Source organism: Lissotriton vulgaris, chromosome 1_1, assembly GCF_964263255.1.
Source record: "Lissotriton vulgaris chromosome 1_1, aLisVul1.2, whole genome shotgun sequence".
In the NCBI taxonomy this organism is placed as follows: Eukaryota; Metazoa; Chordata; class Amphibia; order Caudata; family Salamandridae; genus Lissotriton; species Lissotriton vulgaris.
Genome location: NC_141685.1, coordinates 2,023,893,481 through 2,023,916,424, shown reverse-complemented (window position 1 = coordinate 2,023,916,424; position 22,944 = coordinate 2,023,893,481). Strand labels below are relative to the sequence as shown.

Here is a 22,944-nt window from a genome sequence, read left to right as displayed (position 1 = left end):
CCCCACTGGTGTTCTGGTTAGCTCTCAATGTTTAGTTTACTAGAGTAGTTTTGGGATATGAGGACTTCCATACTTATTTTAAGAATACTCTCTATCTATGAAAATAGAAGTGTGTTCAAGCTGCACATTAGTTTGACTAATCAAATATGAGAAATTATTGTATCCACTCACAACACCAGCATAAATCAGTAAATGTGTGCTTGGCAAGCTTGCTGTGAAAGGACGACAGTGTGCTTTGTACACTTTTAACATGTGAGTTGACTCTCTTTGGACGCCAAAAGAGTCTGGTCAGGTTGCCATGATCCCATGAGGCCTTCCAGCTACACACAATAAAATAAAACTCCACTACAGGAGAAGTTGAACATCTGCTCTTGCCCCCCATTTTAAACATAGGGGTTATAGGGTATATTTGGTGATTGCCCACAACCTAGAATATTAAAACCTTTGGACAAAGTTTCAGTAAATAATTGTGTCAATATATTTTAATGAGTGTCTGCTTATATGTTCAATGTAATCAATTGTACCTTTTCAATGACCTGGAATAAAAAACGTTTGTCTTAAAAAAAATTGCCAAAATGTTTGTTTTTGTAATTATCGCAGATGTTGTGTTTCAGCCTATTTTCCATACATGTTCTAATGATTTCCTGAACAGGCAAAACAGTTTCAAAAAGAAGAAACTTCCTCACACAGTTAAACAATGGAAGTAGCTCTTTTACGCTTCTGTGGGCGAGGTGGTAGCTCACTCACAACTGTAAGCATTTGTCTGAATAATTCTGATAAAGTATGAGACCCCTCCAAGCTAACTGGTTATGTAACTCCCTGCGACTAGTAAGTTCTGGCAGGGTTCTGCTGACAATGCTCTCATATGGACTATCTTGGTGCTCTACAAACATTCCTGCAAATTTCTTCAATTAAAGGCTGTATATTTTCATAAGTAGATCCCATAGTGGGGTTTCTTTCCTGTAGAGGGAGAAAGCTGCAATAATGATTGAGTTTTGCGGGAGGGGCATGACTCACAAGAGCCGAATCCTTAAGAGAGTCATATGACCCCTCTCCTCCCTTAACAATGGTAATCTTCAGATACTATGAAGGGTGGCTGTCTCTGCGTGGTAACTATGTCCTGACAGTGGAGGCCGCTTGTAATGAATGTGCCATTTATATGGTTGAATGGCCCAATTATGACCGTTGCCCATCACCATCTCAGTATATTCTGATCTAATATCTAATAATATGTGTAGGCCTGCAGAGTATGAATAAGCTACAAAGTAGTAGTATGCCTTTTCTGTTTCCGACTTTATTTTGCTTTATGACAGTGGTTGCCTATCGGCTTTGGCAAACTCTTATGCCGTCTTGCATACTAATTTTACTCATTTACGGGAGTAGTGGCCTGTGCTTAAGCGACTCCATTTTCTAAGCTGTCACCATCTTCTGAGCCTTTCTAGGTGAGAAGCCATGCTATGCTTTTCACTTGTTTTCGGCACTTCGTATGCTGGTAGAAACCGGTTCTTGTCAGAGGAATGTACTCGCTCTGCTCCGAAGTCATAACAGGCGCTTGGCCAGCCGAAGCTGTGGCCTTGGTTCGGAGTGGTACGGAATCTGATGGGAAAAGGGGGCGCGGCTCACAGGAGCCTCGTCCTATGTCTCCACTGGTACTAAAGGGGGTGTCTGAGTCTCGAGCACCGGAAATTCAACGCAGTGCAGACGTGTAGCTGTGACGGTGGAGCGAATAGTCTCAATTCGGCTTGAGAAACGGACTCCCCTCTGGCGAAGTGGAAGTGGGATGTGTAGATACTTGGTGAGGTGTTCCACTAATTCTTATATTCTTACTGATCTTGCCTAACTATCTTTTCCTATTTTCAGATCCAATACATTCATATACATATAAGTTCTATATATGTTTTACTGATTGCGTTTAGCAATTGCTTAGGTGCCAATGTGAAGAAGGCCTATCGTGACTTATACTTATTCTTATACTTTTTTTTATCCTTTCACTGTGTAATAAAAGAAACCATAGAGTATATGATTATTTGTCTGTATTCCTTGTGGAGGGAGGACGGGCTCCTTTTTGACGGGCAAGTTCCCTTCCAATGGGTAATTGTTGATACTGAAGGTTGTCCGGCTCCCAGCAAGGAACAAAATTCTAATTCTTCCACCCCCCAGCCTGGTTAGGAGAGGTATGCGTTGGATATATGTAGTCCTACCTGGGTGAGTATTCTGTAGTCGGAGAGGAACGGGAAATAGCCTCCCGTACAGCGCCTGTCACCAGGAGGTTTGAGGATATGCTTTGATACATTGTGGTACTTTGTGATATTTTGTTGTTATTGTGTGCGAGCCTCTCAGCAAGAGCTATAGAATTATTCTCAGTGTTGGTGTTCCTTTCTTGGGTAAGTATTGTGGAGTGTTGGATCCTTTTGGGTCCCAAGAGGGGATAAGCTTGCATGTCCTGATTATTGGCAGAATTTTTAGGCCATTACACCGCTACACACCGCTGCCAAGCAAATTTAACAGATAGGAACTCTTTCATTACCCCTGATCTTAGTAGTCAAGATATTCACATAAAGTATCAATGCAAACAAAGTCATTGTTGTAGTTACCTGGTTTTCATGGCAAGGACCCTGGCAATATTCCGTCAAGCTTTCGAGTGTTTGGTTGATCAGCGCCACATTCCTCTCATTGATGTACAGGCCCAGGAGACCCAAACCACCAGTTGTACTCCCACAAATACAGTCCAGAAACTGAAGCGTCTCGCAAACTAAATTGTAGTTTGTTTTATTATTTTGATTTCTCAGGAAGTTCTGCAGGAAAAGAGATCATTTTATGTTTACTCCAGGCCAGCACAAATACAAAGTGCCATGAAAGATAAGGTGATCAGATAAGATTATCAAAGAGAAATATGACCAAATAGGAAGAACCGTGACAGAAACACATTGATCAGAAGCATGTCTTTTACATAGAGGATCTTTGTAGATATACACATTATGTTTTTCATCATGGAGAAATGCACTATTCACTCTAAGCGGCATACACAACTGTATATGTAATAAGTAGAGAGGTACATGTGAGAAGTACAATATGTCACTCACTGCTATTATTACGTATGGAGGGGTCCTATGTGCATGCAAGGCAGAACATCAAGTATGTTATAATACCTGCCATCTCTTAATACAGAAATAAATAGCAGATTTCTCTATGTGGATGTTCAGAAATGTTTTATGCATGTTGTTTTTTTACGTGCAGAGGTTATAGACAAACACATTTAACAGGTTGCAAAAGAGTTAAATCCATTCATTGTGATATACTCTCAGGCAATACAAGGCCAAATTGTGCTACTCTCTGAAGTGACAATCTTGTGGAATCTGTGAGGCAGTTATCAGTGATTTCTTTTACGTACCTGTGCCCTACAATAGTCTTAATGATCAATTCAACAGTCACGTTGTGTTAGAAAACTTTGTAAATGCACATTTATCAGTACAATTTTTTCCATTAACTTGTTATTTTGAGGCCTATTTATTCGCTGAAAAGGCAACTTGATGAGCACGCAGAAGCAAGGCTGGGAACACATAAGCACACATTAGTCTTTCTTCATCTACCAGCTGTCCTCACAGAATGTGCACAAACCTTCTTAGAGTTCGGACACATTATTTGCCATGCTGTCATCTCCTGCCATCTTCAGCTTTCTGCAGCAGTAACACATTTGATAAATGTTACTAGGACTCCTTCCTTTACCAAAGATATATTTTAGAGATTTGACATGCGGAATAAATCCCTTATTTTGTCCAAAGAGTGATGTTTTCAAATAACTCCAAATAATTCCACTCATCTAGGCTACTGTATAATTGTTAAAATAAGCATGGGCAGAGTCAATAGGTTTCGCCTATGCAGCAGCTCTAGTTTTGTAAATGTGTCTGAGCCACGTTGTACACCAGGTAGTTGGTCGTTTAGAATGGCTTAAAATGAGTGCCGTAGAGTGGAGTGTCGTGCAGTGCTGTAGAGTGAAGTACCGTAGAGTGGAGTTTTCTGGAGTGACACAGAGTGTTGTAGAGTGGAATACAGTAGAGTGTCATGGAGTTTCATTTAACGACGCATAGTGTCGTAGAGTGGTGTGGAGTGTCATTGAGGGAGGGGCATAGAGTAGCACTGGGGTACAGTGGAGTCATGTGGAGTGTCTTAGAGGGAGAAGAGTGGAAGGGCATAGTGTGGCGGATCATAGGGTGGAGAGGCAGGGAATGGAGTGTTAAGAGTGTTGTAGAGTTGAGTGGCATATAGTGTCAGAGTGGAATACAGTGTAGTACACTATACTGGAGTCTACATAGGATGTCGTGGAGTGTCTTAGAGAGAGTAGAGTGTCATGGAGTACATTATTGGAGTAGAGTAGAGTGTTGTAGAGTGTTTTAGAGTGTCAGAGTGGAATGTTGTAGAGTGGAGTGGCATAGTGCGTAGTGTATTGAGTGGAGCGCCATGGAGTGGAGCAGAGTGGAATAGAGTGAAGTGCCATGGAGTGGATAAAATGTTATAGAGCAGAGAAGCTAGGTATAGTGTCGCAGAGTGGAGATGCATAGTGTGGCATTGAGTGGCATAATATGGAGTGGCGTATAGTGGTCTAGTGTGTCAGAGTAAAATGGAGTGAAATGGCATGGGGTGGCATAGAGGGAGTTGCGTAAAGACCAGTAGAGTGTCACGGAGCAGCGTAGAGAGCAGTGTTGTAGAGTAGAGTGGCATTACGCATTGTAGGCTGGAGAAAGTGTCAGTGTGGTGTGGGCGGGGGAATAATAATAACAAAATAGCACTTAGCTCTATATGTCGACTGCGGCTTCTTATTTCTCTGTCCTCCTCTCGGCAGGAAGCACTCGGCCTACCAGAATCCCCTGACCAATCACAATGCTGCCTTAAAAGCTTTGTGATTGGTCTGAGCGCCCTGGTTCAGCACTCAGATAGGGACTGGCAGGCTGTGCAGGTTCTCTACCCAGGCTGTAGTTGTTGCACCGCGGACCGTGATTTGGCCCCCGGTGCTGGCTACTTCTTCCTCTCGGGTCACGATACTGCCCGCAGTGTCTCCCTCTATTCTTCAGGCGTGTTGCGGTGCTGCGCAGCGGCCCGCTGCTGCAGTTTTGAAGTCACAGGTGTGTCCCATGGCGCCTGCTCTCTTTTTGTGTTGGGCACACTGCATACCGACTCGGCGGCCCGTAATCTGGCAATTTGCATGACAGGAACGCCACAGCTCCAGGTTTTGGAGCTGCAGCTTCCTGTTTTCACACATTGGGGCACCATAGTCTTATCTTCCTTTCACTGCATATATATTACTCATTTCATTTCTTCTTGGGGCCATCTTGCCTTCCCATGATTCCATAGTCTTTCTCCCAGAAGGCCTTGGGAAGTATCTGATCTACTAATTCAGAATGGCGACCTTCCTTTTCCGTCCACTATCCTTTTCCAAGATGGTGGTTACTTACATTCTGTTGGGTCACTTCCTGTTCCTGTTTGGTAACTTCCTGTTTGGTCACTTCCTTCATTTCCTATTCATGGGTATTTAAAGGACTGAATCCTTCATTTCCTTGCGTTGCAACACTCTTTGCTCCTGCTGGTTTGTCCTCGCTCCTGTTGGTATCCTGTGCTCCTGGCGGTATCATGTGCTCCTGGCTGGTGTATCTGTGATTCCTGCTGGTGTACCTTGTTCCTGATTATAGTCTTCTATTCCGGTTTGATTCCTTGCCCACTAATTCCTCCTTACTGGTAGCTTCTTTCGTTCCTTTTCATTCCTGGAGTTCCCACTTTCATCAGAGGTTTTTCCCTACTGGGTTTTTTCCTCTTAGGACTCCTTTTGGAAGGCACGGTCTGCTTTGGTCTTTTTACTTGTCTGCAGCACCGTGGCTATTATAAGGGGGTGCCCTTACCTTGGACAGACCAGAACCCTCAAGAACTGAAGTTAAGGATCTCTTCAACACAACAGAACCGGTAAGAACACTACAAGCCCCGTGATAGTAGTACAGCCTGGGTGGAGAACATGTAGAGAACGCATGATGCATTGGCTGGCACGAAATGGATGGCCAAAGAGTCATGCACACTTTAGGTGCAGCCACCACTCCTTCACCTGTGATGCGAGGAGCCCAGCCCCGCCCGCCTGAGTCAGCTGCAAGCTAAATAAAAAAATACAACATGATAATAACGACCGGTATTATTTTATTTTTTGTATTCAGCTTGCAGCTGTGCAGTGGGGCGGCCCCTCTGCTTTAGCAGAGGAGCCGCCACTGAAAGCAGGCGCTGAGAAGGGTCTCTATCGGGCTCTCCATTTTTGCGCTCACCATCAGGGTGAAAAACAATCTTGACTCTGCAGCGGTACGACCATTCACTGCCTGTGATGTAACTTCAAAGAGACTCGTTATAGTTCTTTCATAAACTCATCATTGCAGAACTGAAGCATTTTCAATATTAGATACAATGAAACCGTAGGTGTTGCTTATTTATCTTATGCAACTAAAAACCATTGACAAAGCCAATAGACTTGGCTTGCTGTAGGTGTAATGTTACGTGTTGTATCATATATCTGGATGCAATGACTGAAGCAGAAAAATACTAGTCGAGCGGCACACTGGGCTAAGCACAGATTTTTAGCTTGCATATTTTAAGCCATGCCCTGAAATACATCGACCATGCTCCTTTGTGAGACCCCCCCCCGCCCCCCCTCCACCCCACCACCAGTTTTTCCATACAACTCAATCCCTGTCTGTAATTATTACAGGGGAGTGTCAGATCTGACAAAGTCAAAGGGCAAGTATCAGACTGGGGCAGAACACAGGCACAATCAACAAAAAAAGTGGCCTCCATTAGCAAACCTAATAGCATAAAAAGCGGCCTATGTTTGCAGATCAGGCAGTTTTAGAACTGTATAGGTGTTCTGCAAGGTATGGAGACTACATGATCGTGTGCTTGCTGGAGCCGATGCTTGTGGAAATATCAGGGAAAGCAACAGTAAAAATGGCCCACTGCAATCGAGTGGGGGTGACTAGCGGGGGTGAAGTGGCTGGTTGAGGGTGGAAAAGGGATCTTTTTTTTTTAAGTGTTCTAAAGCGCATAGCGCTGGCCACTTCATAGAGCTTTTTTTCGGTGGAAGAGTCAATGTATTTGGCGCTCTTATAAAGTGGTCCAATACCTTTGAATCAAATTGGGTCTATATAAAGCTGCAATAAATATGTGAATAAAAGCATTGCCAAAGGTTGGACTATGCTTTTTTCTGTTGAGGTAGGAGGTCTGCAAGCAACAATGGGAAGGGGATGTTTTGACAAATTAAAAGGTACGACAGAATGATAAGGGGAATTGAGAGCAGGGATGGAGGGGATTAAAAACAACAATGGGAGAGTGGGAAGCATTGAAATGAACAACACCAAAATACATAAATAAATCTGCTTCTGTGTAACATATTACCTGAAAGAGAACACAGAGCGAGCATTGGTTGTCCATTGGAACAACACTAATGAAACTAAATCAATTAGTACTTAGACAAGTTAGTTAGGGGAGTCATATGTGGCCAATTTGGAGGCAGCTAAAAAGAATGGCAACTAAGCCAGCAAATGGTAAGTAATGGGCAGGCTCCAAGTCCTTTATTGTAAATAGTACCCCTTCCATCAACAGTTCATGCCCGCTGTTAGGTGAGAACTAAAAAGAAGTCAGTTTGCGATGCTTCTTTCCTGTTCGCAAACGCCGTTTGCGTGCTCAGGGAGAACACGCAATTTGAAAGCGCGAACAAGCAAAAAATTCAGTGAAGCGCGGATTTTAGGGCAATTCCGCGTAACGCAAAATTACCAAAAAGTCCGCAAATTTCACAAGTGGAACGGAATTTACTGCTCAGGCCTGCTCAGGCCTAATGTCTATCTCTTATAGGTGCTTTTTCACTCATTTTTTTCACTCATTTTAATGAATGATTCCTAGCAGCATAGAAACATTCCTAACATCAATACAACGTCATAAAGGAGTCCCCTTTATTGTAATTTAACAAACGAAACTTTACAATTCAGAGATTGTGATCAACCTGAACTCTCTCCTCCCTGGTATGAGTTAGGGGCACTCTATTCCACACAATCGTAATCTTTTCTAAACATTTGTATTGGACCCCACTGATTTATTATGACTAGAACAGATTGAGCATAGCATGGCTACCCACCATGTATAACACAACTTCTTCCCTACTTTGTATATAAAGAAGAGGGGGTGTTTGTAATACAAGACCATTCATCCCCCAGATTGGAGTTGGCCCAGTGACTTGAACTTTGTTCACTGGCTGCTCTGCAACTTGCTACTAAATTCAGTCTTCCCAAAATGCGTTAGTGTTCCTTCTTTCCAGCACTTGCTAAGTGTAGCGGATGACATCAGTTACTATAGACTGGTATGCAAATATCCGTATATATTTGTAAACGGGATCACTTTTTTGTTACCTATTGGAGACTCTCTTTTGGTAATGGAATTCCCTCACATTTAGCACTCACAATTTCTATATATATCTGTATGTATGTATGTATAATATATATAAAAATATGTGTTATTTAAAAAATGTACCTTAAAAAAAAAGTAGTCCCTTCAAAGTAGCGCCGGCTGCGACCTGCGTGCTGACGTCAGGAGCGCGGGGAGGAGCGGCGAACATGGTGTGGGGGAGGAGCTGTGACGAGCGGTGGACAGGCGGTGAGGACCGGCGGACAGGAGCGGTGACGAGCGGCGGAGCGGTGAACTGAGAAGCGCGGGGGAGGAGCGGCGGCTGAGGTATGCTCCGGGGGACCCACGGACAATGTCGGGACAGGTGGGGGTCGGGGCAGGTGGGGGACGGGGCGGACGGGTGCCCGGGCTGCTGGACAATGTCAGGGCGGGCGGGGGTCGGGGCGGGCAGGGTCCCGGGATGCTGGACAATGTCGGGGCGGGCAGGGGTCGGGGAAGCCTGATTGCGAGAAGATAACCACCATGTTGGAAAATACTGTCATTAATCTTACTGATTTTCCTCTAACCATAGCGGAACAACAACTACTCTCTCTCGGGCTTTCATATTGTCCTCCCAATAGGTTCTCGTATAACCAAACACGTATTGACATCTATAAATTTATTCACAAAATCAAACTTATCAAGTACTTTAAACTTGAATCCAAAAGGAATCAAGCAGCGACTATATCAGATGTCGATACTATGATACCTACTTTACAAGTTCAAGATATTGCGGGCTACAGAACTTGCTTGATCTTGCTTTTGACAATGACTCACAATTTACCCCCACAGTGAGCCAAAGCACTGAGGTGAGTCGTTCAGCTGTCACCCCTTTTCCCCCAAAGCCACTTTTCTACCGATCATGCCCCGTGATGCGGGTGATGTATTCAGAGACAGGGTGATCGTAGAATTGAAAGCTTTAAATAGAAAAATTCTGAGTCAGAGGAAACAGACAAATTATAATGACAACCAATACCACCAGCTCGTAAGCAAACTCCCAAAGAACAAAGACATTATAATCAAAAATGCGGATAAAGGTGGTTACACGGTGCTTTGGTTGACTAAGGACTACATTGCTGAAGCACAAAGACATCTCAGTGACACCTCCTGTTATCTTTTGTCCTCTCAATTCGCTATGAATAAATGCCATGAAACTACACGCAAACTAATTCATTCATGGAAGCGCAAGAGTTTGCTCACCAAGGACGAATGCAACTTTTTGGTCAATGATCATCCGATCACACCTGTGCTGTATTTTCTACCGAAAATTCATAAACAGGTTACACCCACTCCAGGACGTCCTATCATAGCTGCCATTGGCAGCAGTAATGAGAACCTTTCTAAATATGTGGACTTTTTCCTGCAGCCTCACATGCACAATCTCCCATCCTTTTTGAAGGACACTACTGATTTCCTAAACAAAATCATGGAACTGGAATGGAATGACAATCTACTATTCTTGGTCATGGATATAGAGTCTCTCTATACGTCGATTCATAATCGGCACGGCATGCAAGCGTGCAAATACTATTTGGACAAAAGAGACATCAGTTTCCGGGATCACAATGTCATGTTGATGGAAATGTTGAATATCTGTCTGAACACCAATTTTTTCAGATTCCAGGGTCAGATATATCAGCAGCTGCGTGGTGTGGCGATGGGCTCGTGTTTCTCCCCCAGCTACTCTTGTTTACATGTGGGCTGGTGGGAGGAACACGAGCTCAGGACCACGCACCGCCGCTGGCTACCCTATATTGCGCATTACTGGCGCTTTATAGATGACGTCTGTATTATCTGGAAAGGATCATCAGAAGAGGCGGAAGTATTTGTTAATGAACTCAATGCTAATGTTTTCAATCTCAAATTCACCTCTACCATCACCACTGATTCAGCTGAATTTTTGGATGTGAGCATTTTCATCAAGAATAACCAAATTGAAACCCGCCTGCATAGAAAGGCCACTGCAGGCAATTCAATTTTGCATGCTCGTAGTTCCCATCCTGCCCACACAATCCGCAGCATCCCCTACGGGGAGTTCATTCGTATTTGCAGAATTTGCAGTGATAAGGACTCTCTCGATAAATGTTTAAGTGAGTCTAAACAGCGATTCATTCACAGGGGGTACTCTGATTCCATTCTGGATAAAGCCCTCCACAAAGCTTGTACATTTGAGCGGAAAACATTACTCACACCTAAGGCTCCTAACATTTCCACCACCGAGTGCAATGCACGTCTAATTACCAACTACAGCACTCAGGAGCGCTAAATTAGGCGCATCATTTCTTCTGAATGGCCCATCATCCTAACGGATGTTATTCTTGGGCCTCTGCTCCCAAGCATCCCTAACATTACATTCAGAAGGGCTCCTACTATGCGAGATGCCCTTGACAGACCTATGCCTGAAGGCACGCCCAAAAAAAGCCTCACAACTAAAACTGGCTTTTTCAGATGTACATCTTGTCGAGCCTGTACCTTTGCCAAGAATAGCACACACTATGTTACTGCATTCTGTTCCACACCTATTCCCATTCGAGAATACCGGACATGTAGATCTGAGTATGTCGTGTACAAACTAAGGGGCACCTGTAATCTTGAGTACATCGGAAGTACTAAACTTCTGGTGCACCAACGGATTTTGCAGCACATCCGTGCAATTGTTAACAGCGACAACAGTTATCCTGTCGCTAGACATTTCCGTGCAGTACATGACAAGAAATTGAAGGATCTCGAATACACAGTTCTATGCTCGGTACCCCAGCCCGGCCGGGGGGGTGACCGAATGAAGCTTCTTCGGCAGAAAGAATCGCACTTGATTCTTGCCCTAGATACTAAGGCCCCAAATGGACTTAACCTCACCGAAGATCTGAGTAATTTCTTATGAACTGTTTTCATCTCATTATGACTTTGTTTTCCGTAACTTTTTCTGATGCGATCTAGATTTTCACTGAGTGGTTGGCCGTCTGGTTAGCCTTTAAATGTATATATTTCAGTCTGGTGTCTACTTTATTTCTATGGTATCAATTGTGTATATATTGAATGGTGTGACACCAGTTTGCACGTTCTCTTGCATTGAATTATTCCTTTTTCTGTCATCTGCATTTTTCTCAGCTGTGGCTTTCTCATACTCTTTCTATACTCTTTTTTCTTTTACTTCTATTTTTTCTTGCTTTCTCTGATCGGTTTGCATGTTTTGCCCTTTCAGATATAATTTGTTTTCTCTCATTTATATGGACTACTTATTTATAGTGTGATGAGGTTTGCTCCACATGACTGTTCATTTTCTTCATCCCATAATCTAGGATATTTCATCATTATTCCTTTGCACAGAGCAAGTACAATTTGAATTAAATAGCTATGTTTTTTGCGATGCAAATTGGCACTATGTCATCATGTTCTTTTCATGATCTCTTGATCAGCATTGCTTTTTGTGGTCAATTTAGGCACTATGCCATTATTATGTTTGAATATCTTTTTAGACCTCCACTTTCATTTTAACTGGTGGCTATACTCATTGTACATACTTTATTTTGTGTCCATGTGCGGAATAATTTGATTTTTCTTCCTCAGTATTGCACTTATTTGCCTGTGATCTTGGAACCTCACTATTTGCTAATTTTGGTCCATTGTATTTCCACTTTGTTATTATTTTAATTCTTTTCATTTTATGAGTCTTTCCATTATTCAGTGAAGGCGTGTACTATTGGTTGTTTTCAATTGTCCTTTGTTTATGTTAATTATATATATGCCTTGTGTGTTCCTGGCGCGTCATCCAAACATTTTCCTTCTCATTCTCTTTATAATTTGAGACTACAACTGTTACGCTGCTAAAATTTGTAATTACAAAAAAGTTACTTATCTTTGATAATGCTTTTGCTGGTATATGCTCGAATTGCAGAATCCTCACCTTGTGGATCCATCCAAATGCCAAACTGTACCTGGAAACGTCCAATAGCTCCAGTAAGCAGGCAGGTGGCACCAGTGCACTCCACACTGCCTGTGGGTTTGACGACATGGAGCCACAGAATCGTGCCATCCCTGCACCTTGAAATGATGTTGTCATGTTGTCACTCTATTTTTCACAACAAAAAACTAGAGCACTGGCAAGTTAGGACAGACAGCGTGCCAAATCAAGCCTGTGACCTTTTTAACATGAAAAATTTACTCCACAGAATAGGGGGGGGGAGCAGTAAGGAATCTCATGTGAAATAGAGTATCCACCATAAAGAGTGTTACCAAAGATAAGTAACTCATCTTTCAGATGGATACTTCTAACCAAAGATTCCCAAAAATTGTGACTCTATACCCAAGCAGAACCTTCCAAAAAGGAGGGATCAGATCTAGCCCTTTCATTTGGTCACTGTTGCATGCCCAAGGTAAATACAAGAAAGATACTATGTACTGTCAAACATTTATTGGAATGATTGTACTCTTGCAAAGAAAGCATAAGCTGCAATTATTAGAAAGAGGAGACATATTACTGTAATCAGCATTTTTAGAATGGTAAACAGTATGAACAATTCAACCATGTAATTACTAATGTTTGCTTATTCTTATTCGTATCTAATCCTACACTAAAGAGAGTGTAGCAGGAGCACCCTTCAGCTAGATCCGCTAGGAGAGTTAGCAAAATCTCATTCGTCATATTTGTCAATCCAGGACTATAGTGAACCAAGAGGCACACAGCATTGTCATATCCACAGCTTCTAGCTTCTCAGCTGCCTGAAAATCACAGTAGTTTGCTGAATTCCGTTGTTTCCAGAGCTTAGAAGACTCCATACCAGGCCAACAGCTGGGGGCTGGAAGAGTCTTTAACTTGAATATGTTCCCTCTTGAATTCCTGGCTGCTAATTTGCATATGGCCATGTCTGAACTGGGGTGGAAAGTGAGCTAAAGAATGATGGATTAAACCCAGATCAGTTGAAAGGGGGTGAGTGCTTGCAATATTTAACACTCCGTCCATCATCCCCTTTGGTTTTGCACCTCCAACAGCAAACATCTGTTTGAGGAGTTGCAGCTGCCTTTTAGGGTGGTTGCACTTTAGGTTTTGTTCTCTTTTCATTCCCCTTTCCATCATGGCTGCTCCTCCCTTGCTTGCTTCTTGACTTTACCAAGCCATTATGTCTTCTGTCATGTGCTGTTTGATGTAATTTCCTTTTCCTGGTCTTTTACATTTAAAAAGCCTCAGTCTGATTGAGGGTTTGTCACAATGCAGCTGCATCTCTTTGTTTGTTTCCTTGCTCTCTCTACTCTCTGATTCTGACTCGTCCCTTTTGGGATTTTCTCGCCTGAATTCCTCTTTTTCTGCAACCCCATGAAGATTTAATCAGCAAAGGGATTTTTTTACACCTTTGGCTTCTGAAAACAGTTACCTTCACCTGGGACACCGGAAGACCCGGATCTGGATTACAGGTGTCATCCCAGAATGAGCATTCAATGAGAGAACAGCCTGTGAAGTAGAAGGTAACACAAATCTGGGTTAGGCATACATTCGCTTGCGTTCCTGACAGATGGAGCTGAAGGAGAAATGTTCAGGTTTGCTTTGCTAGCAGAAGGTGTTCTGGAGTAGGATGTTATGCCAAAAAGGATGGCCTCCAGGAGAGTGCTACACTGTCAAGTAATCAGGGGCTCACTGGAGGTCCAGAACAAGGATTGGTGGAAGCTACAATCAGGCATTCACTCTATAAGCCACTGAACAGAAACAAGGACTTAGATAGTCTGGCTTGAAACATTTCTGTTAACAGACAGGCCTTAGAGTAAAAAATAGGTAGGTTCAAGTCAAAGACCTCCATAAGTGCGAACCACCATTGTAAAACAGGCACTTTTCTCTGTGGAGGGGTGGACCCATTAGAGTTAAGGTTATTTTCGGGTGAGTTATCTAGACCATTAGCATTTTATAAATATAACTCGAGACCCTCACTTGTATAATGAAGGATTAGTTGATCTTTCTCTCATCGTTGTCCTGGTAGGGCAGCTCAAGGCCTTGGATAATGCCTGAATCAGAGAAAGAAATAGACTTCAGCCTCCTGTAATGTTGACATCACAATAAGGGAACTGTTGGGGAGCCCTCAGTTGCCACAGGCTAAAATTTCCTAATCTTGCCAGAAGGAACCACAATTGCTCTGAATAACAGCAGCTTGGCTTCTGTGAAGGCCTGAATTTGCTGCAGCGTGATGAATGGACCAGGATACTCAGGGTACATTGGCTCTTACTCTGGATCAGGTAAGTGTCTGATCCTAAAGACGGAGTAGGGCTATTGGCGCAACAACCGCATGAACTGGCTTCAAAGAAATATTGACGTAAAAAATATCATGAAACACAAACTGGTCAAATATTTTGTGGCCCGAAATATTGACTTTTTATACTTAAAGTGTAAACTACAAAAATCTCATCTACAAAATATCATGGAATCGAAATAAGATACAATAGGGAAGTACACATATTTAAAAGTATTTAAAAATCTTAACTTAAAAAATATCATAAAAAGAAAATAAAAACATTTAAAAGCAAGATATTACTTAAAAAAGAGCAGTTTAATTAAAGAAATACATATTTAGTAAACAAGTATTTGTTTTCAATTAAAACAAATACTAATAACTTAATTAAAACACACAAAATATAGAATATACATTTACATTAATAAAACACAACCAAAGTTAATAAAAACAAATATTAAATAATGAAAACAATTTATAAAAAGAAATATCTCTTCCTCGAAATGGGAAAAAATGAAATTCTAGTTCAAAAGAAACAAATATAAAAACAATAAAATAAATAACAGTTTAACTCCATTAAATAAAAGTGAAATCAAAACCAAATACATTTACTACTCCTACCTCAACCTAAAAAAGAGTAGTGAAGGTTTTGCACCTTAGAAAGACAACATTTAGCATTCCTACTCCAAACTAAACTTGAGAAAGAAATCTGTTGGATTTTGGAGAGGTTTCAACGTAAGCAACAGTAGGTAAAGCTTTGGACTTTGGACTGGTGATATTGACTATTCCACTCCAACCGAAGCAACAGTAGGGAGAGGATTGTAATCTGGAGGGCTGTGATTTACTATTCCGACTCCAACAAAAGAGAAAGGTTTCGAATTTGCAGGTTTCAAATTTAGTACTTTAACACCAGCTTAAACAACAATAGGGAAATCGTTGGAATTTGGGGGATGGTTTCGATTTACTTTTCCCACACCACAGGAAAAGTAAAAATCCTTTTTATAAAATATGTTTAAATAGTGCAACATAAAAATGTATATCAAAACAAATCTTAAACAACAAAACAATTAAATCATTTACATAGTTAATCTAGTTTATTACATTTAACAAACTGTAAACAATGTACGAAAATTTAAATATATATTTAGTTATCTTCCCACCCTAGTTTCTCACAAACCAAAAAGTTATTTTAAAAAAATTGAATATAGTCAAAAACATAAAAAAACAACTTCTAAAAATTATTAGAAAACAACTAAAATTAATATATTAACTTAAACCCCACAAAATCATAAAATACTGCAAAAGTATACAAATCCATAGTATTATACAACTATATTTAAAAATTATATTAAACATAAAATCCAATATTCCTACCTGAAATATTCTATACCGTGATATTTTTAGACAATGTTTTTGACACAGCATTAATGTCATGCACCCTCTGGAGCTGTCGGTAGCGCACAAGCTCCTTTTGGACTTTTCATGCTACTGTTGTAACTTGTATTTCAACTTTATTTTGGACTTACCGGATGTAGATGGACGAGACCAGGACTGTAGCTATTTTAAGGAAAGAAAGCAAAAAGCAACATAGTGCAAAGGCCTTACAACACGTGGCGCATGGGGAAAGGCGAAAACATTTATTTTTATGATTATAGGTGGAAGAACTTTACACATTTCCCTCTTGCCAAGCTAAAGACTTAAATAAAATAAAAAATTCATAACTACTTAATCTTATGGTTACTGAACACCCGAATTGAGCAGAGATGCTCCACATTTAGGCAAAAACATTTGTGAAAATCTCTGTGATTGGAAAGGTCCGGACTCACCAAATGTATGTATTTTCACACTGGCTGGCAAATTGATTAGCACGTTTTTCTGAAATATTTAACTGCAATGACACGGAATGATCACCCTACTAAGTACTGAAGTATACAAAAAAGTGATGGATAGCATGACTGACGTAATGTCAGCTAATGGTAAATCCTTGTTGCCATGTCCAAGTCCATCCTTATTTTGTGTACCAAGCCACCTCAATTTTGACCCAGCCATATGCAAATCAGTCTTGACCACGCACAGCCTGTGCAGGTGAAAGCAGAGGGCACCGAGTGAACAGTCGACGACAAAGAAAGCTAATTTAAATAAAAGAAAAGCGCTTACCTTGAGCTCGTTGCATTGCCGATGTGGTGAGCACAAGGTAAGAGGTTTACTTTTTTTTATGTTTCCCTCGTCGTCAACTGTCTCCTCCCCCTCACCCAGCACCCTCGCCCCACTGCTCTTACCTGCATGGGCCGTGCCTGGTCTTGACCCCCACTTTAATAAGAGCACCCCAAGACCACTTTTGCTCTTATTAAGGCTCATCAGTCGGGTATAACTTGGTTCCAGTGGCATGGTGTGCATGGGACCCTCGTCTAAGCATAGCCATCAGTAGTAACACAAGAGGGTACCTGAACCCGTGAAATGATATAGTTAGGATATATGGTTGGTATTTATTATGGGGGCGAGGCTTGGGACCGCTGATGGAGGCCGCCTAGCTCGCGAGCTCCGTCAATGAGCCTGCATTACTCCTGAAATAACGGCACTCCGGGTCCCCTGACCCACTGAGGCGACGGCTAACGGGGTTGAGACCACTCGGTGCAGAACTGAGGTGTGAGCCATGTTCGTAGCCGGAGATACGACTGCTGGAAGTTTGGCCGGCGGTGACAGGGACGTGCGGCCCAAGATGGAGGCCCGACACAGAAAGTGAAACCTGGGGCACTGAGGATGGTTCAGATGACGGCGCCTTGCTGGAGCACTTAGCGGCTGACGAACTGAGAGGTGCGCTGTCACCGAAGGGGGGGTGTGGAGCGGACCCCCTTTTCCCCCCGGAGAGCGGACGCCTCGAGGCTGCCCCAGGAAGGCTGCGGCGGAGCGGCGGGGACCTGTGGGGCGTGACGGTGCGGCCGTTACGAAGACACAGCGGCAGTGACTAGTGGCGGTGATCCTGGGCCCAGCACTGGTGCGGCCTAGGTGGCAGAGCTGGTGCGGTAAGCGGAGAGCCAACCAGGGTCTGGGAGTATTGCGGCCTACGAGAAGGGGAGGAAGTAAACGGGGGCGGGGAAATGACTCCTTGAGTGTACTGCCTGTACCGGAAGGTTGGGAGCCATCAAACAACCTGGGGCTTACACACTGGATCTCGGAGACCATCTGGTGGTTGTGGTGGTGAGCTCCGGCCCCGCCGGACTATACTGAGGGGCCGGAAGTTGGCTGAGGGGTACCGTTGGCTCCCCTGGAGGGGAGGTGTGACAGGGAATCGTGAATGAGCCCTCCGAGTGACTGACCAGCGCATTTTGTGACGCCCCAGGTATCACAGTACATAAGGCTGCTACTTTGGGGATTGGAGAGGAAGGAGTCACCAATTGAGAAAACGCTTAATGGTCTACAAAGGGCAATGGGCAGGAGACACTGAGAAATGGCTGGAGGAGCTTGCTGGTCCTGGCGTGGAGACTACGGTGGCGCCTAGGGGGTCAAGAGAGCACTGCCGGGGCAGGACCCTTGCAGCTGCCCTACCTGGTCCAGACTTGCTCACGGTCCACTGAGAGGTGGGCTGAGACCCGACCTGGATACGGTGGGGAGACTGGGTGTGACCCTACAGGCGCGAAACTCTGGTGAACTTCATGGAGGGAGTGCGGGGGGCTCTTCTCCCTGCAGCGTCCCACCATGGGGAAACCTAAAGGCAAGAAAGAAGGAGCTCAGCAGCAATCAGACACTGAGCTACCGGGCCAAGGCGAGCAGGAAGAGTTGGAACAAACACGTGATCCCCACCTGCAGCTCCAGCTGGACAAAATCTTGGCTGTGATAGCAGACTCCAGCGCGGCGCAGCAGCAGGATATAGCGCAGGTAGCCACGGGCCTGGGTCTCTTGCGAGCGGACCAAGGGAAACTGGTGGACAGAGTTAAAGTAGTGGAGGGAGCACTGCAAACCATTGAAGCGCTGCAAAATGACCTAAAGGCCACAGTGACTGATGTCCTGGATCGCGTTGGAGCACTGGAGAGAAGGAGGGAGGAGGCGGAAGGGCGCAATCGCCGGAACAACATCTGCATAGTGGCATTACCGGAAAAAACGGAGGGAAATGATATGGTGCAGTATCTGGAGTCATGGCTCAAGTCGCGGTGGCCCCTGAGGGCCTATCGACCTTCTACATGTTGGAGAGAGCACACAGGGTGCCAGCCAGACCACCACAACAAGGACGACCCCCGAGACCGGTGGTAGCGCGGCTGTTACACTATGGCGACAGAGAGCACGCATGGACGGCCCCTATCAGGTGGGGAACAGTAAGGTGAACCTATTCCCGGATTACACTTACGAAACCCAACGGCGCCGGACCTCCTTCTTGGCTATCAAGAGAGAACTGAGGGAGGAGGGACTACAGTACTAGCTGTTGTTTCCAGCAAGGCTGCGAGTCATTGTGGATGGAACATCAAACTTTTATGACACCCCAGAGGATGCCTGTGCTTGGTTGGAATTGTACAGAGCAGGGAAAGATGGCACAGGGCAAAGAGCGAAGGTTCCTGCAGAATTTCTCCTACGGAGAAAGTCAAAGAGACTTCGATGTAGGCAGAGAAGCCTGAGGAGGCCATTATCGCAGCAGACGGATGCAGAACGGCAGGATGTACTAGATGCAGCTCTGTCGAGAGCGCAGGGACGATCGTCTCCAGGAGGATCAGATTCAGACAAGGATAAAGATGGAACTATCACTGAACATTCGGAAGCGGACAGTACCCTCGTGCCGAAGGTCAAGCCGGCGACAGCAGAGGGGATGCTCGACGAAGGTTAAGGCAGCTGTCGAGTTGATCATGGCGAGACATAAACGACTCGATGGACTCACTGTTACAGGTTTTTGGAATAGGAGTGGGGGGAGGGGGGTTGTTTAAAATATTTTTGACATTTATCCAGGGCTCAGTTTGACATTCCAGGCACGGGCACGCAGAAGTTGGGAGGAGATCCGTTAGCACCCAATCCCCCCTCATCGCCCTTAAGGCAAGCCCTCAGCGACTGCTGCTGGGATTAGTAGAGTGTGTGAGTGTATTTTGGTTTGGATGGGGACTAGCGGCGAGTCACTAGGTCCTGTTCTTGGGGGGGTGGGCTTGGGGGTTAGTTGGGGAATTTGCGGAGGGGGGGGGCACACCGGTGTGTTAGCGAAAGCAGGATGGGGCATGCAGGTTTTACTAAGGGGGAATGGGAGATACCGCTGATTTATGTTGCATTACCTGGAATGTGAGGGGCCTACACACCATGACACGACGACATATGGTACACGCATACTTGGTCCGCAGGGGAGTGCACATTGCGTTGCGCCAGGAGATGCATTTAACCAAGGCGGAGGGTTTGGCTCTGCAAAGACGCTGGAGGGGGAAGTTTTCAATACTACTTATTCAGCGTTTGCGCGGGAACCTTGATATGGATTAGAGAGGGGGTCCCCTTTCAGATCACGAGGCAGACGATAGACCCAGCTGGCCGGTATCTGGCCATAGAAGGTAGGCTGAGAGGCAGAGATATAGCCTTCTGTAGTTTATATGCGCCTAACACAGACCAGATGGGTTTTCTGACACAGCTCTCTGGGTCACTAGCACATTATCTTGCAAGCTCATTAGTGATGGGAGGAGATTTTAACTCTGTGGTGGACATATTGCTCGACAGATCTCACCACCCGCTGGCCGATTCCCCGGTGCACAGGCTGACTAAAGGCAGACTCGCATGGCAGAATAACTAGGGCCGGGTAGACGCTTGGCGCATTCAACATCTGCGAGATCGGGATAACTCCTACTTCTCCTGAATGCACGACCTGAATGTCCGGCTGGACACAGTGGTGTGCTCGCCAATAATGCTGCCTGCCATAATACAGACTGAGTACCTTACTAGGACGATCTCCGATCATAACCCGTTGCGTTTCACCTTACACTGGATGCCTGGGGTGTCTAGCATCCCCACATGGAGACTGCGCCCTGACACATTAGAAGACTCGATCTTCCGGGAGGCGATGGGCGAAGGAATCGCTCATTACTTTGTGGAGAACGCGGGCTCAGCCTCAACGAGGGCAGTAGAATGGGATGGTTTCAAAGTGGTAATCAGAGGGCTATGTATAGGTAAATGTGTGGGAGTGCGAAAGGTGCTCCTACAAGACTTGAACAGAGCTGGGGAAGACCTACGTAACGCGGAATTAGCTAGACCTAATCACCCTGAGCTTCAGACTGAACTCCTGGCAGCGAAGAAGGGGTAGCAGCAGAGGTGGAACGATTGCGATGTTTCAATTATAAGGCATACACAGTGAGGTACCATGCAGAGGGAGACAAAGCAGGGTCCTTGCGAGCCTGGTTGGCCAACCCTGAGTAGAGAGGGTCTGCAATCTTGGCTCTAGAATCGGAAGATGGGGAGACGGTGTTTACCCAAAACGAGATCTTACACTGTTTTTTGAGATATTATGAAGGGCTATATGAGAGCTCGCTGGAGGCAGGTGATCCAGAAATAGGTTCCATCTTGGAGGACATCCCACTGCCAGGGTTAGAGCACGAGCAAGCATTGTGTTTGGCCGGGCGATTGAACTAGGTGAAATTAGGAGCGCCATTAAGCGTATGGCCAAGAATAAGACTCCGGGAGTAGACGGATTGCCAATAGAATTCTATGCGCAGTTTATAGACCTGTTGGCACCAAGACTACTGGAAGTCTACACGGGAGCAAAAGCTCTAGGTCAATTACCCACCTCCATGCGGGAGGCATTGTTGATCCCACTTTTGAAGTCAGGTCGGGAGGGGACGAGCCCAGCCGCGTACCGCCCGTTGTCAATGCTGACTACAGACTACAAGATACTGAGCAGCATCCTGGCGACCCGTCTCTTAAACCATATGACCACACTGATCCATGCAGACCAGGCTGGTTTTATACCAACGAGGAATACGTCCAGAAACGTTAGGAGATAAGTGAGATTGCTTGAGGAGGATCAGCCGGAAGCCCAGCAACCTATGATCTTGTCAGTGGATATAGAGAAGGCTTTCGACAGCTTGGAATGGCGGTACCTCTATGGGACAATGGGTCGCTTTGGCCAGGGGTCAGACTCCGTGCAGTGGCCAACAGTGCTGTATGCATCCGCAGTGGCCAGGGTGCGAGTGGGAACACTAATATCCACACAATACCAGGTAGCCCGTGGTACCAGACAGGGTTGTTCGCTTTCACCTTTATGGTTCGTACTAGCCATAGAACCGCTGGCGGCAAAGATTAGACTGGGGGGTCACTATGATGGGCTGCAGTGTAGAGGAGACCGACAGTTTATATCATTATATGCTGATGACTTGTTATTCCTAGAAGATGCAGGTAGAGCGCTGACTAGAGCAGATGCCCTGCTGTCGGCCTTTGGAGATATATAGATTGAGAGTAAACTGGCGGAAAACATGCCTGTTCCCGGTGAGACAGGGCGAGCACCGGCCAACTACGGATAGAGAGGTGAGATGGGAACCCACATGCTTGAAATATTTGGGAGTGCATATCTACCATACTGCAGCCGATATATTAGAAGGAACCGTGGGCCGGGCTACACGAGCCTTGAAGGGTAATATGACCTTTTGGTCCACTCTTCCGTTATCGGTGACGGGACGGATAGCTTTACTGAAAATGGTAGCGCTTCCCCGGCTGCTATATTTTTTTAGAACTCTCCCAGTGACGTAGTGTGGCTCACTGGTTAGAGGCGGCAGACCCGAGAGCAGAGGACGGCCCGGGACCAGGGTTCGATTCCCGGTGCGGCAGGTTTCTGGACCAGGGTCAGCGGACTCGATAATTCTCTCGCCTCGGTGCCCACTCTGATCAGCGATCACACTCGGCAACTCTGGGCATTAGCTTACCTCATCTTCACTAACGGCCCCACCAGACCGCCGGGGATGCCTGGTCTCACCCTGGAGATACCCATTAAGGGACCATCTCTCAGGGAAGCCAGGAAGGGTTTCGCAGCGGTCGAAGCGCCTTGGGACCCTATGGGTAAGTAGTGCGCTATATAAATGCCAATACATACATACAATACATACAATATGGATTCCTTGCTCCATGTTCAAATTGTTGAAATCACTTATAGTGAGTTTCCTATGGGGATCGGGGAGACGCCAGGTGGCGCAGGCAACACTCGTCCGGCTCAAAGCTGAAGGAGGGTTAGCAGTCCCAGATTTCGAACTATATTACCTGGCGTCCCTGCTTCAGGTACTGACACAGGCAATAGCACAAGAATTTAGGGGCCCTATACAGCAGAGAGATA

General features: G+C 44.9%; 1 protein-coding gene across 5 annotated transcripts in view; it reads right to left on the bottom strand.

Moving 5' to 3' along the window:
* The window catches only part of ITPR2 (inositol 1,4,5-trisphosphate receptor type 2), a 1,555,333-nt gene that overhangs the window by 400,261 nt on the left and 1,132,128 nt on the right, over positions 1–22,944 (bottom strand). For all 5 annotated transcript variants that reach the window (XM_086920227.1, XM_086920242.1, XM_086920233.1 and 2 more), the window contains one exon: positions 2,595–2,795. In XM_086920227.1, coding sequence (XP_086776353.1) covers positions 2,595–2,795 — 201 coding nt within the window. The remainder of the gene's footprint in view (positions 1–2,594; positions 2,796–22,944) is intronic.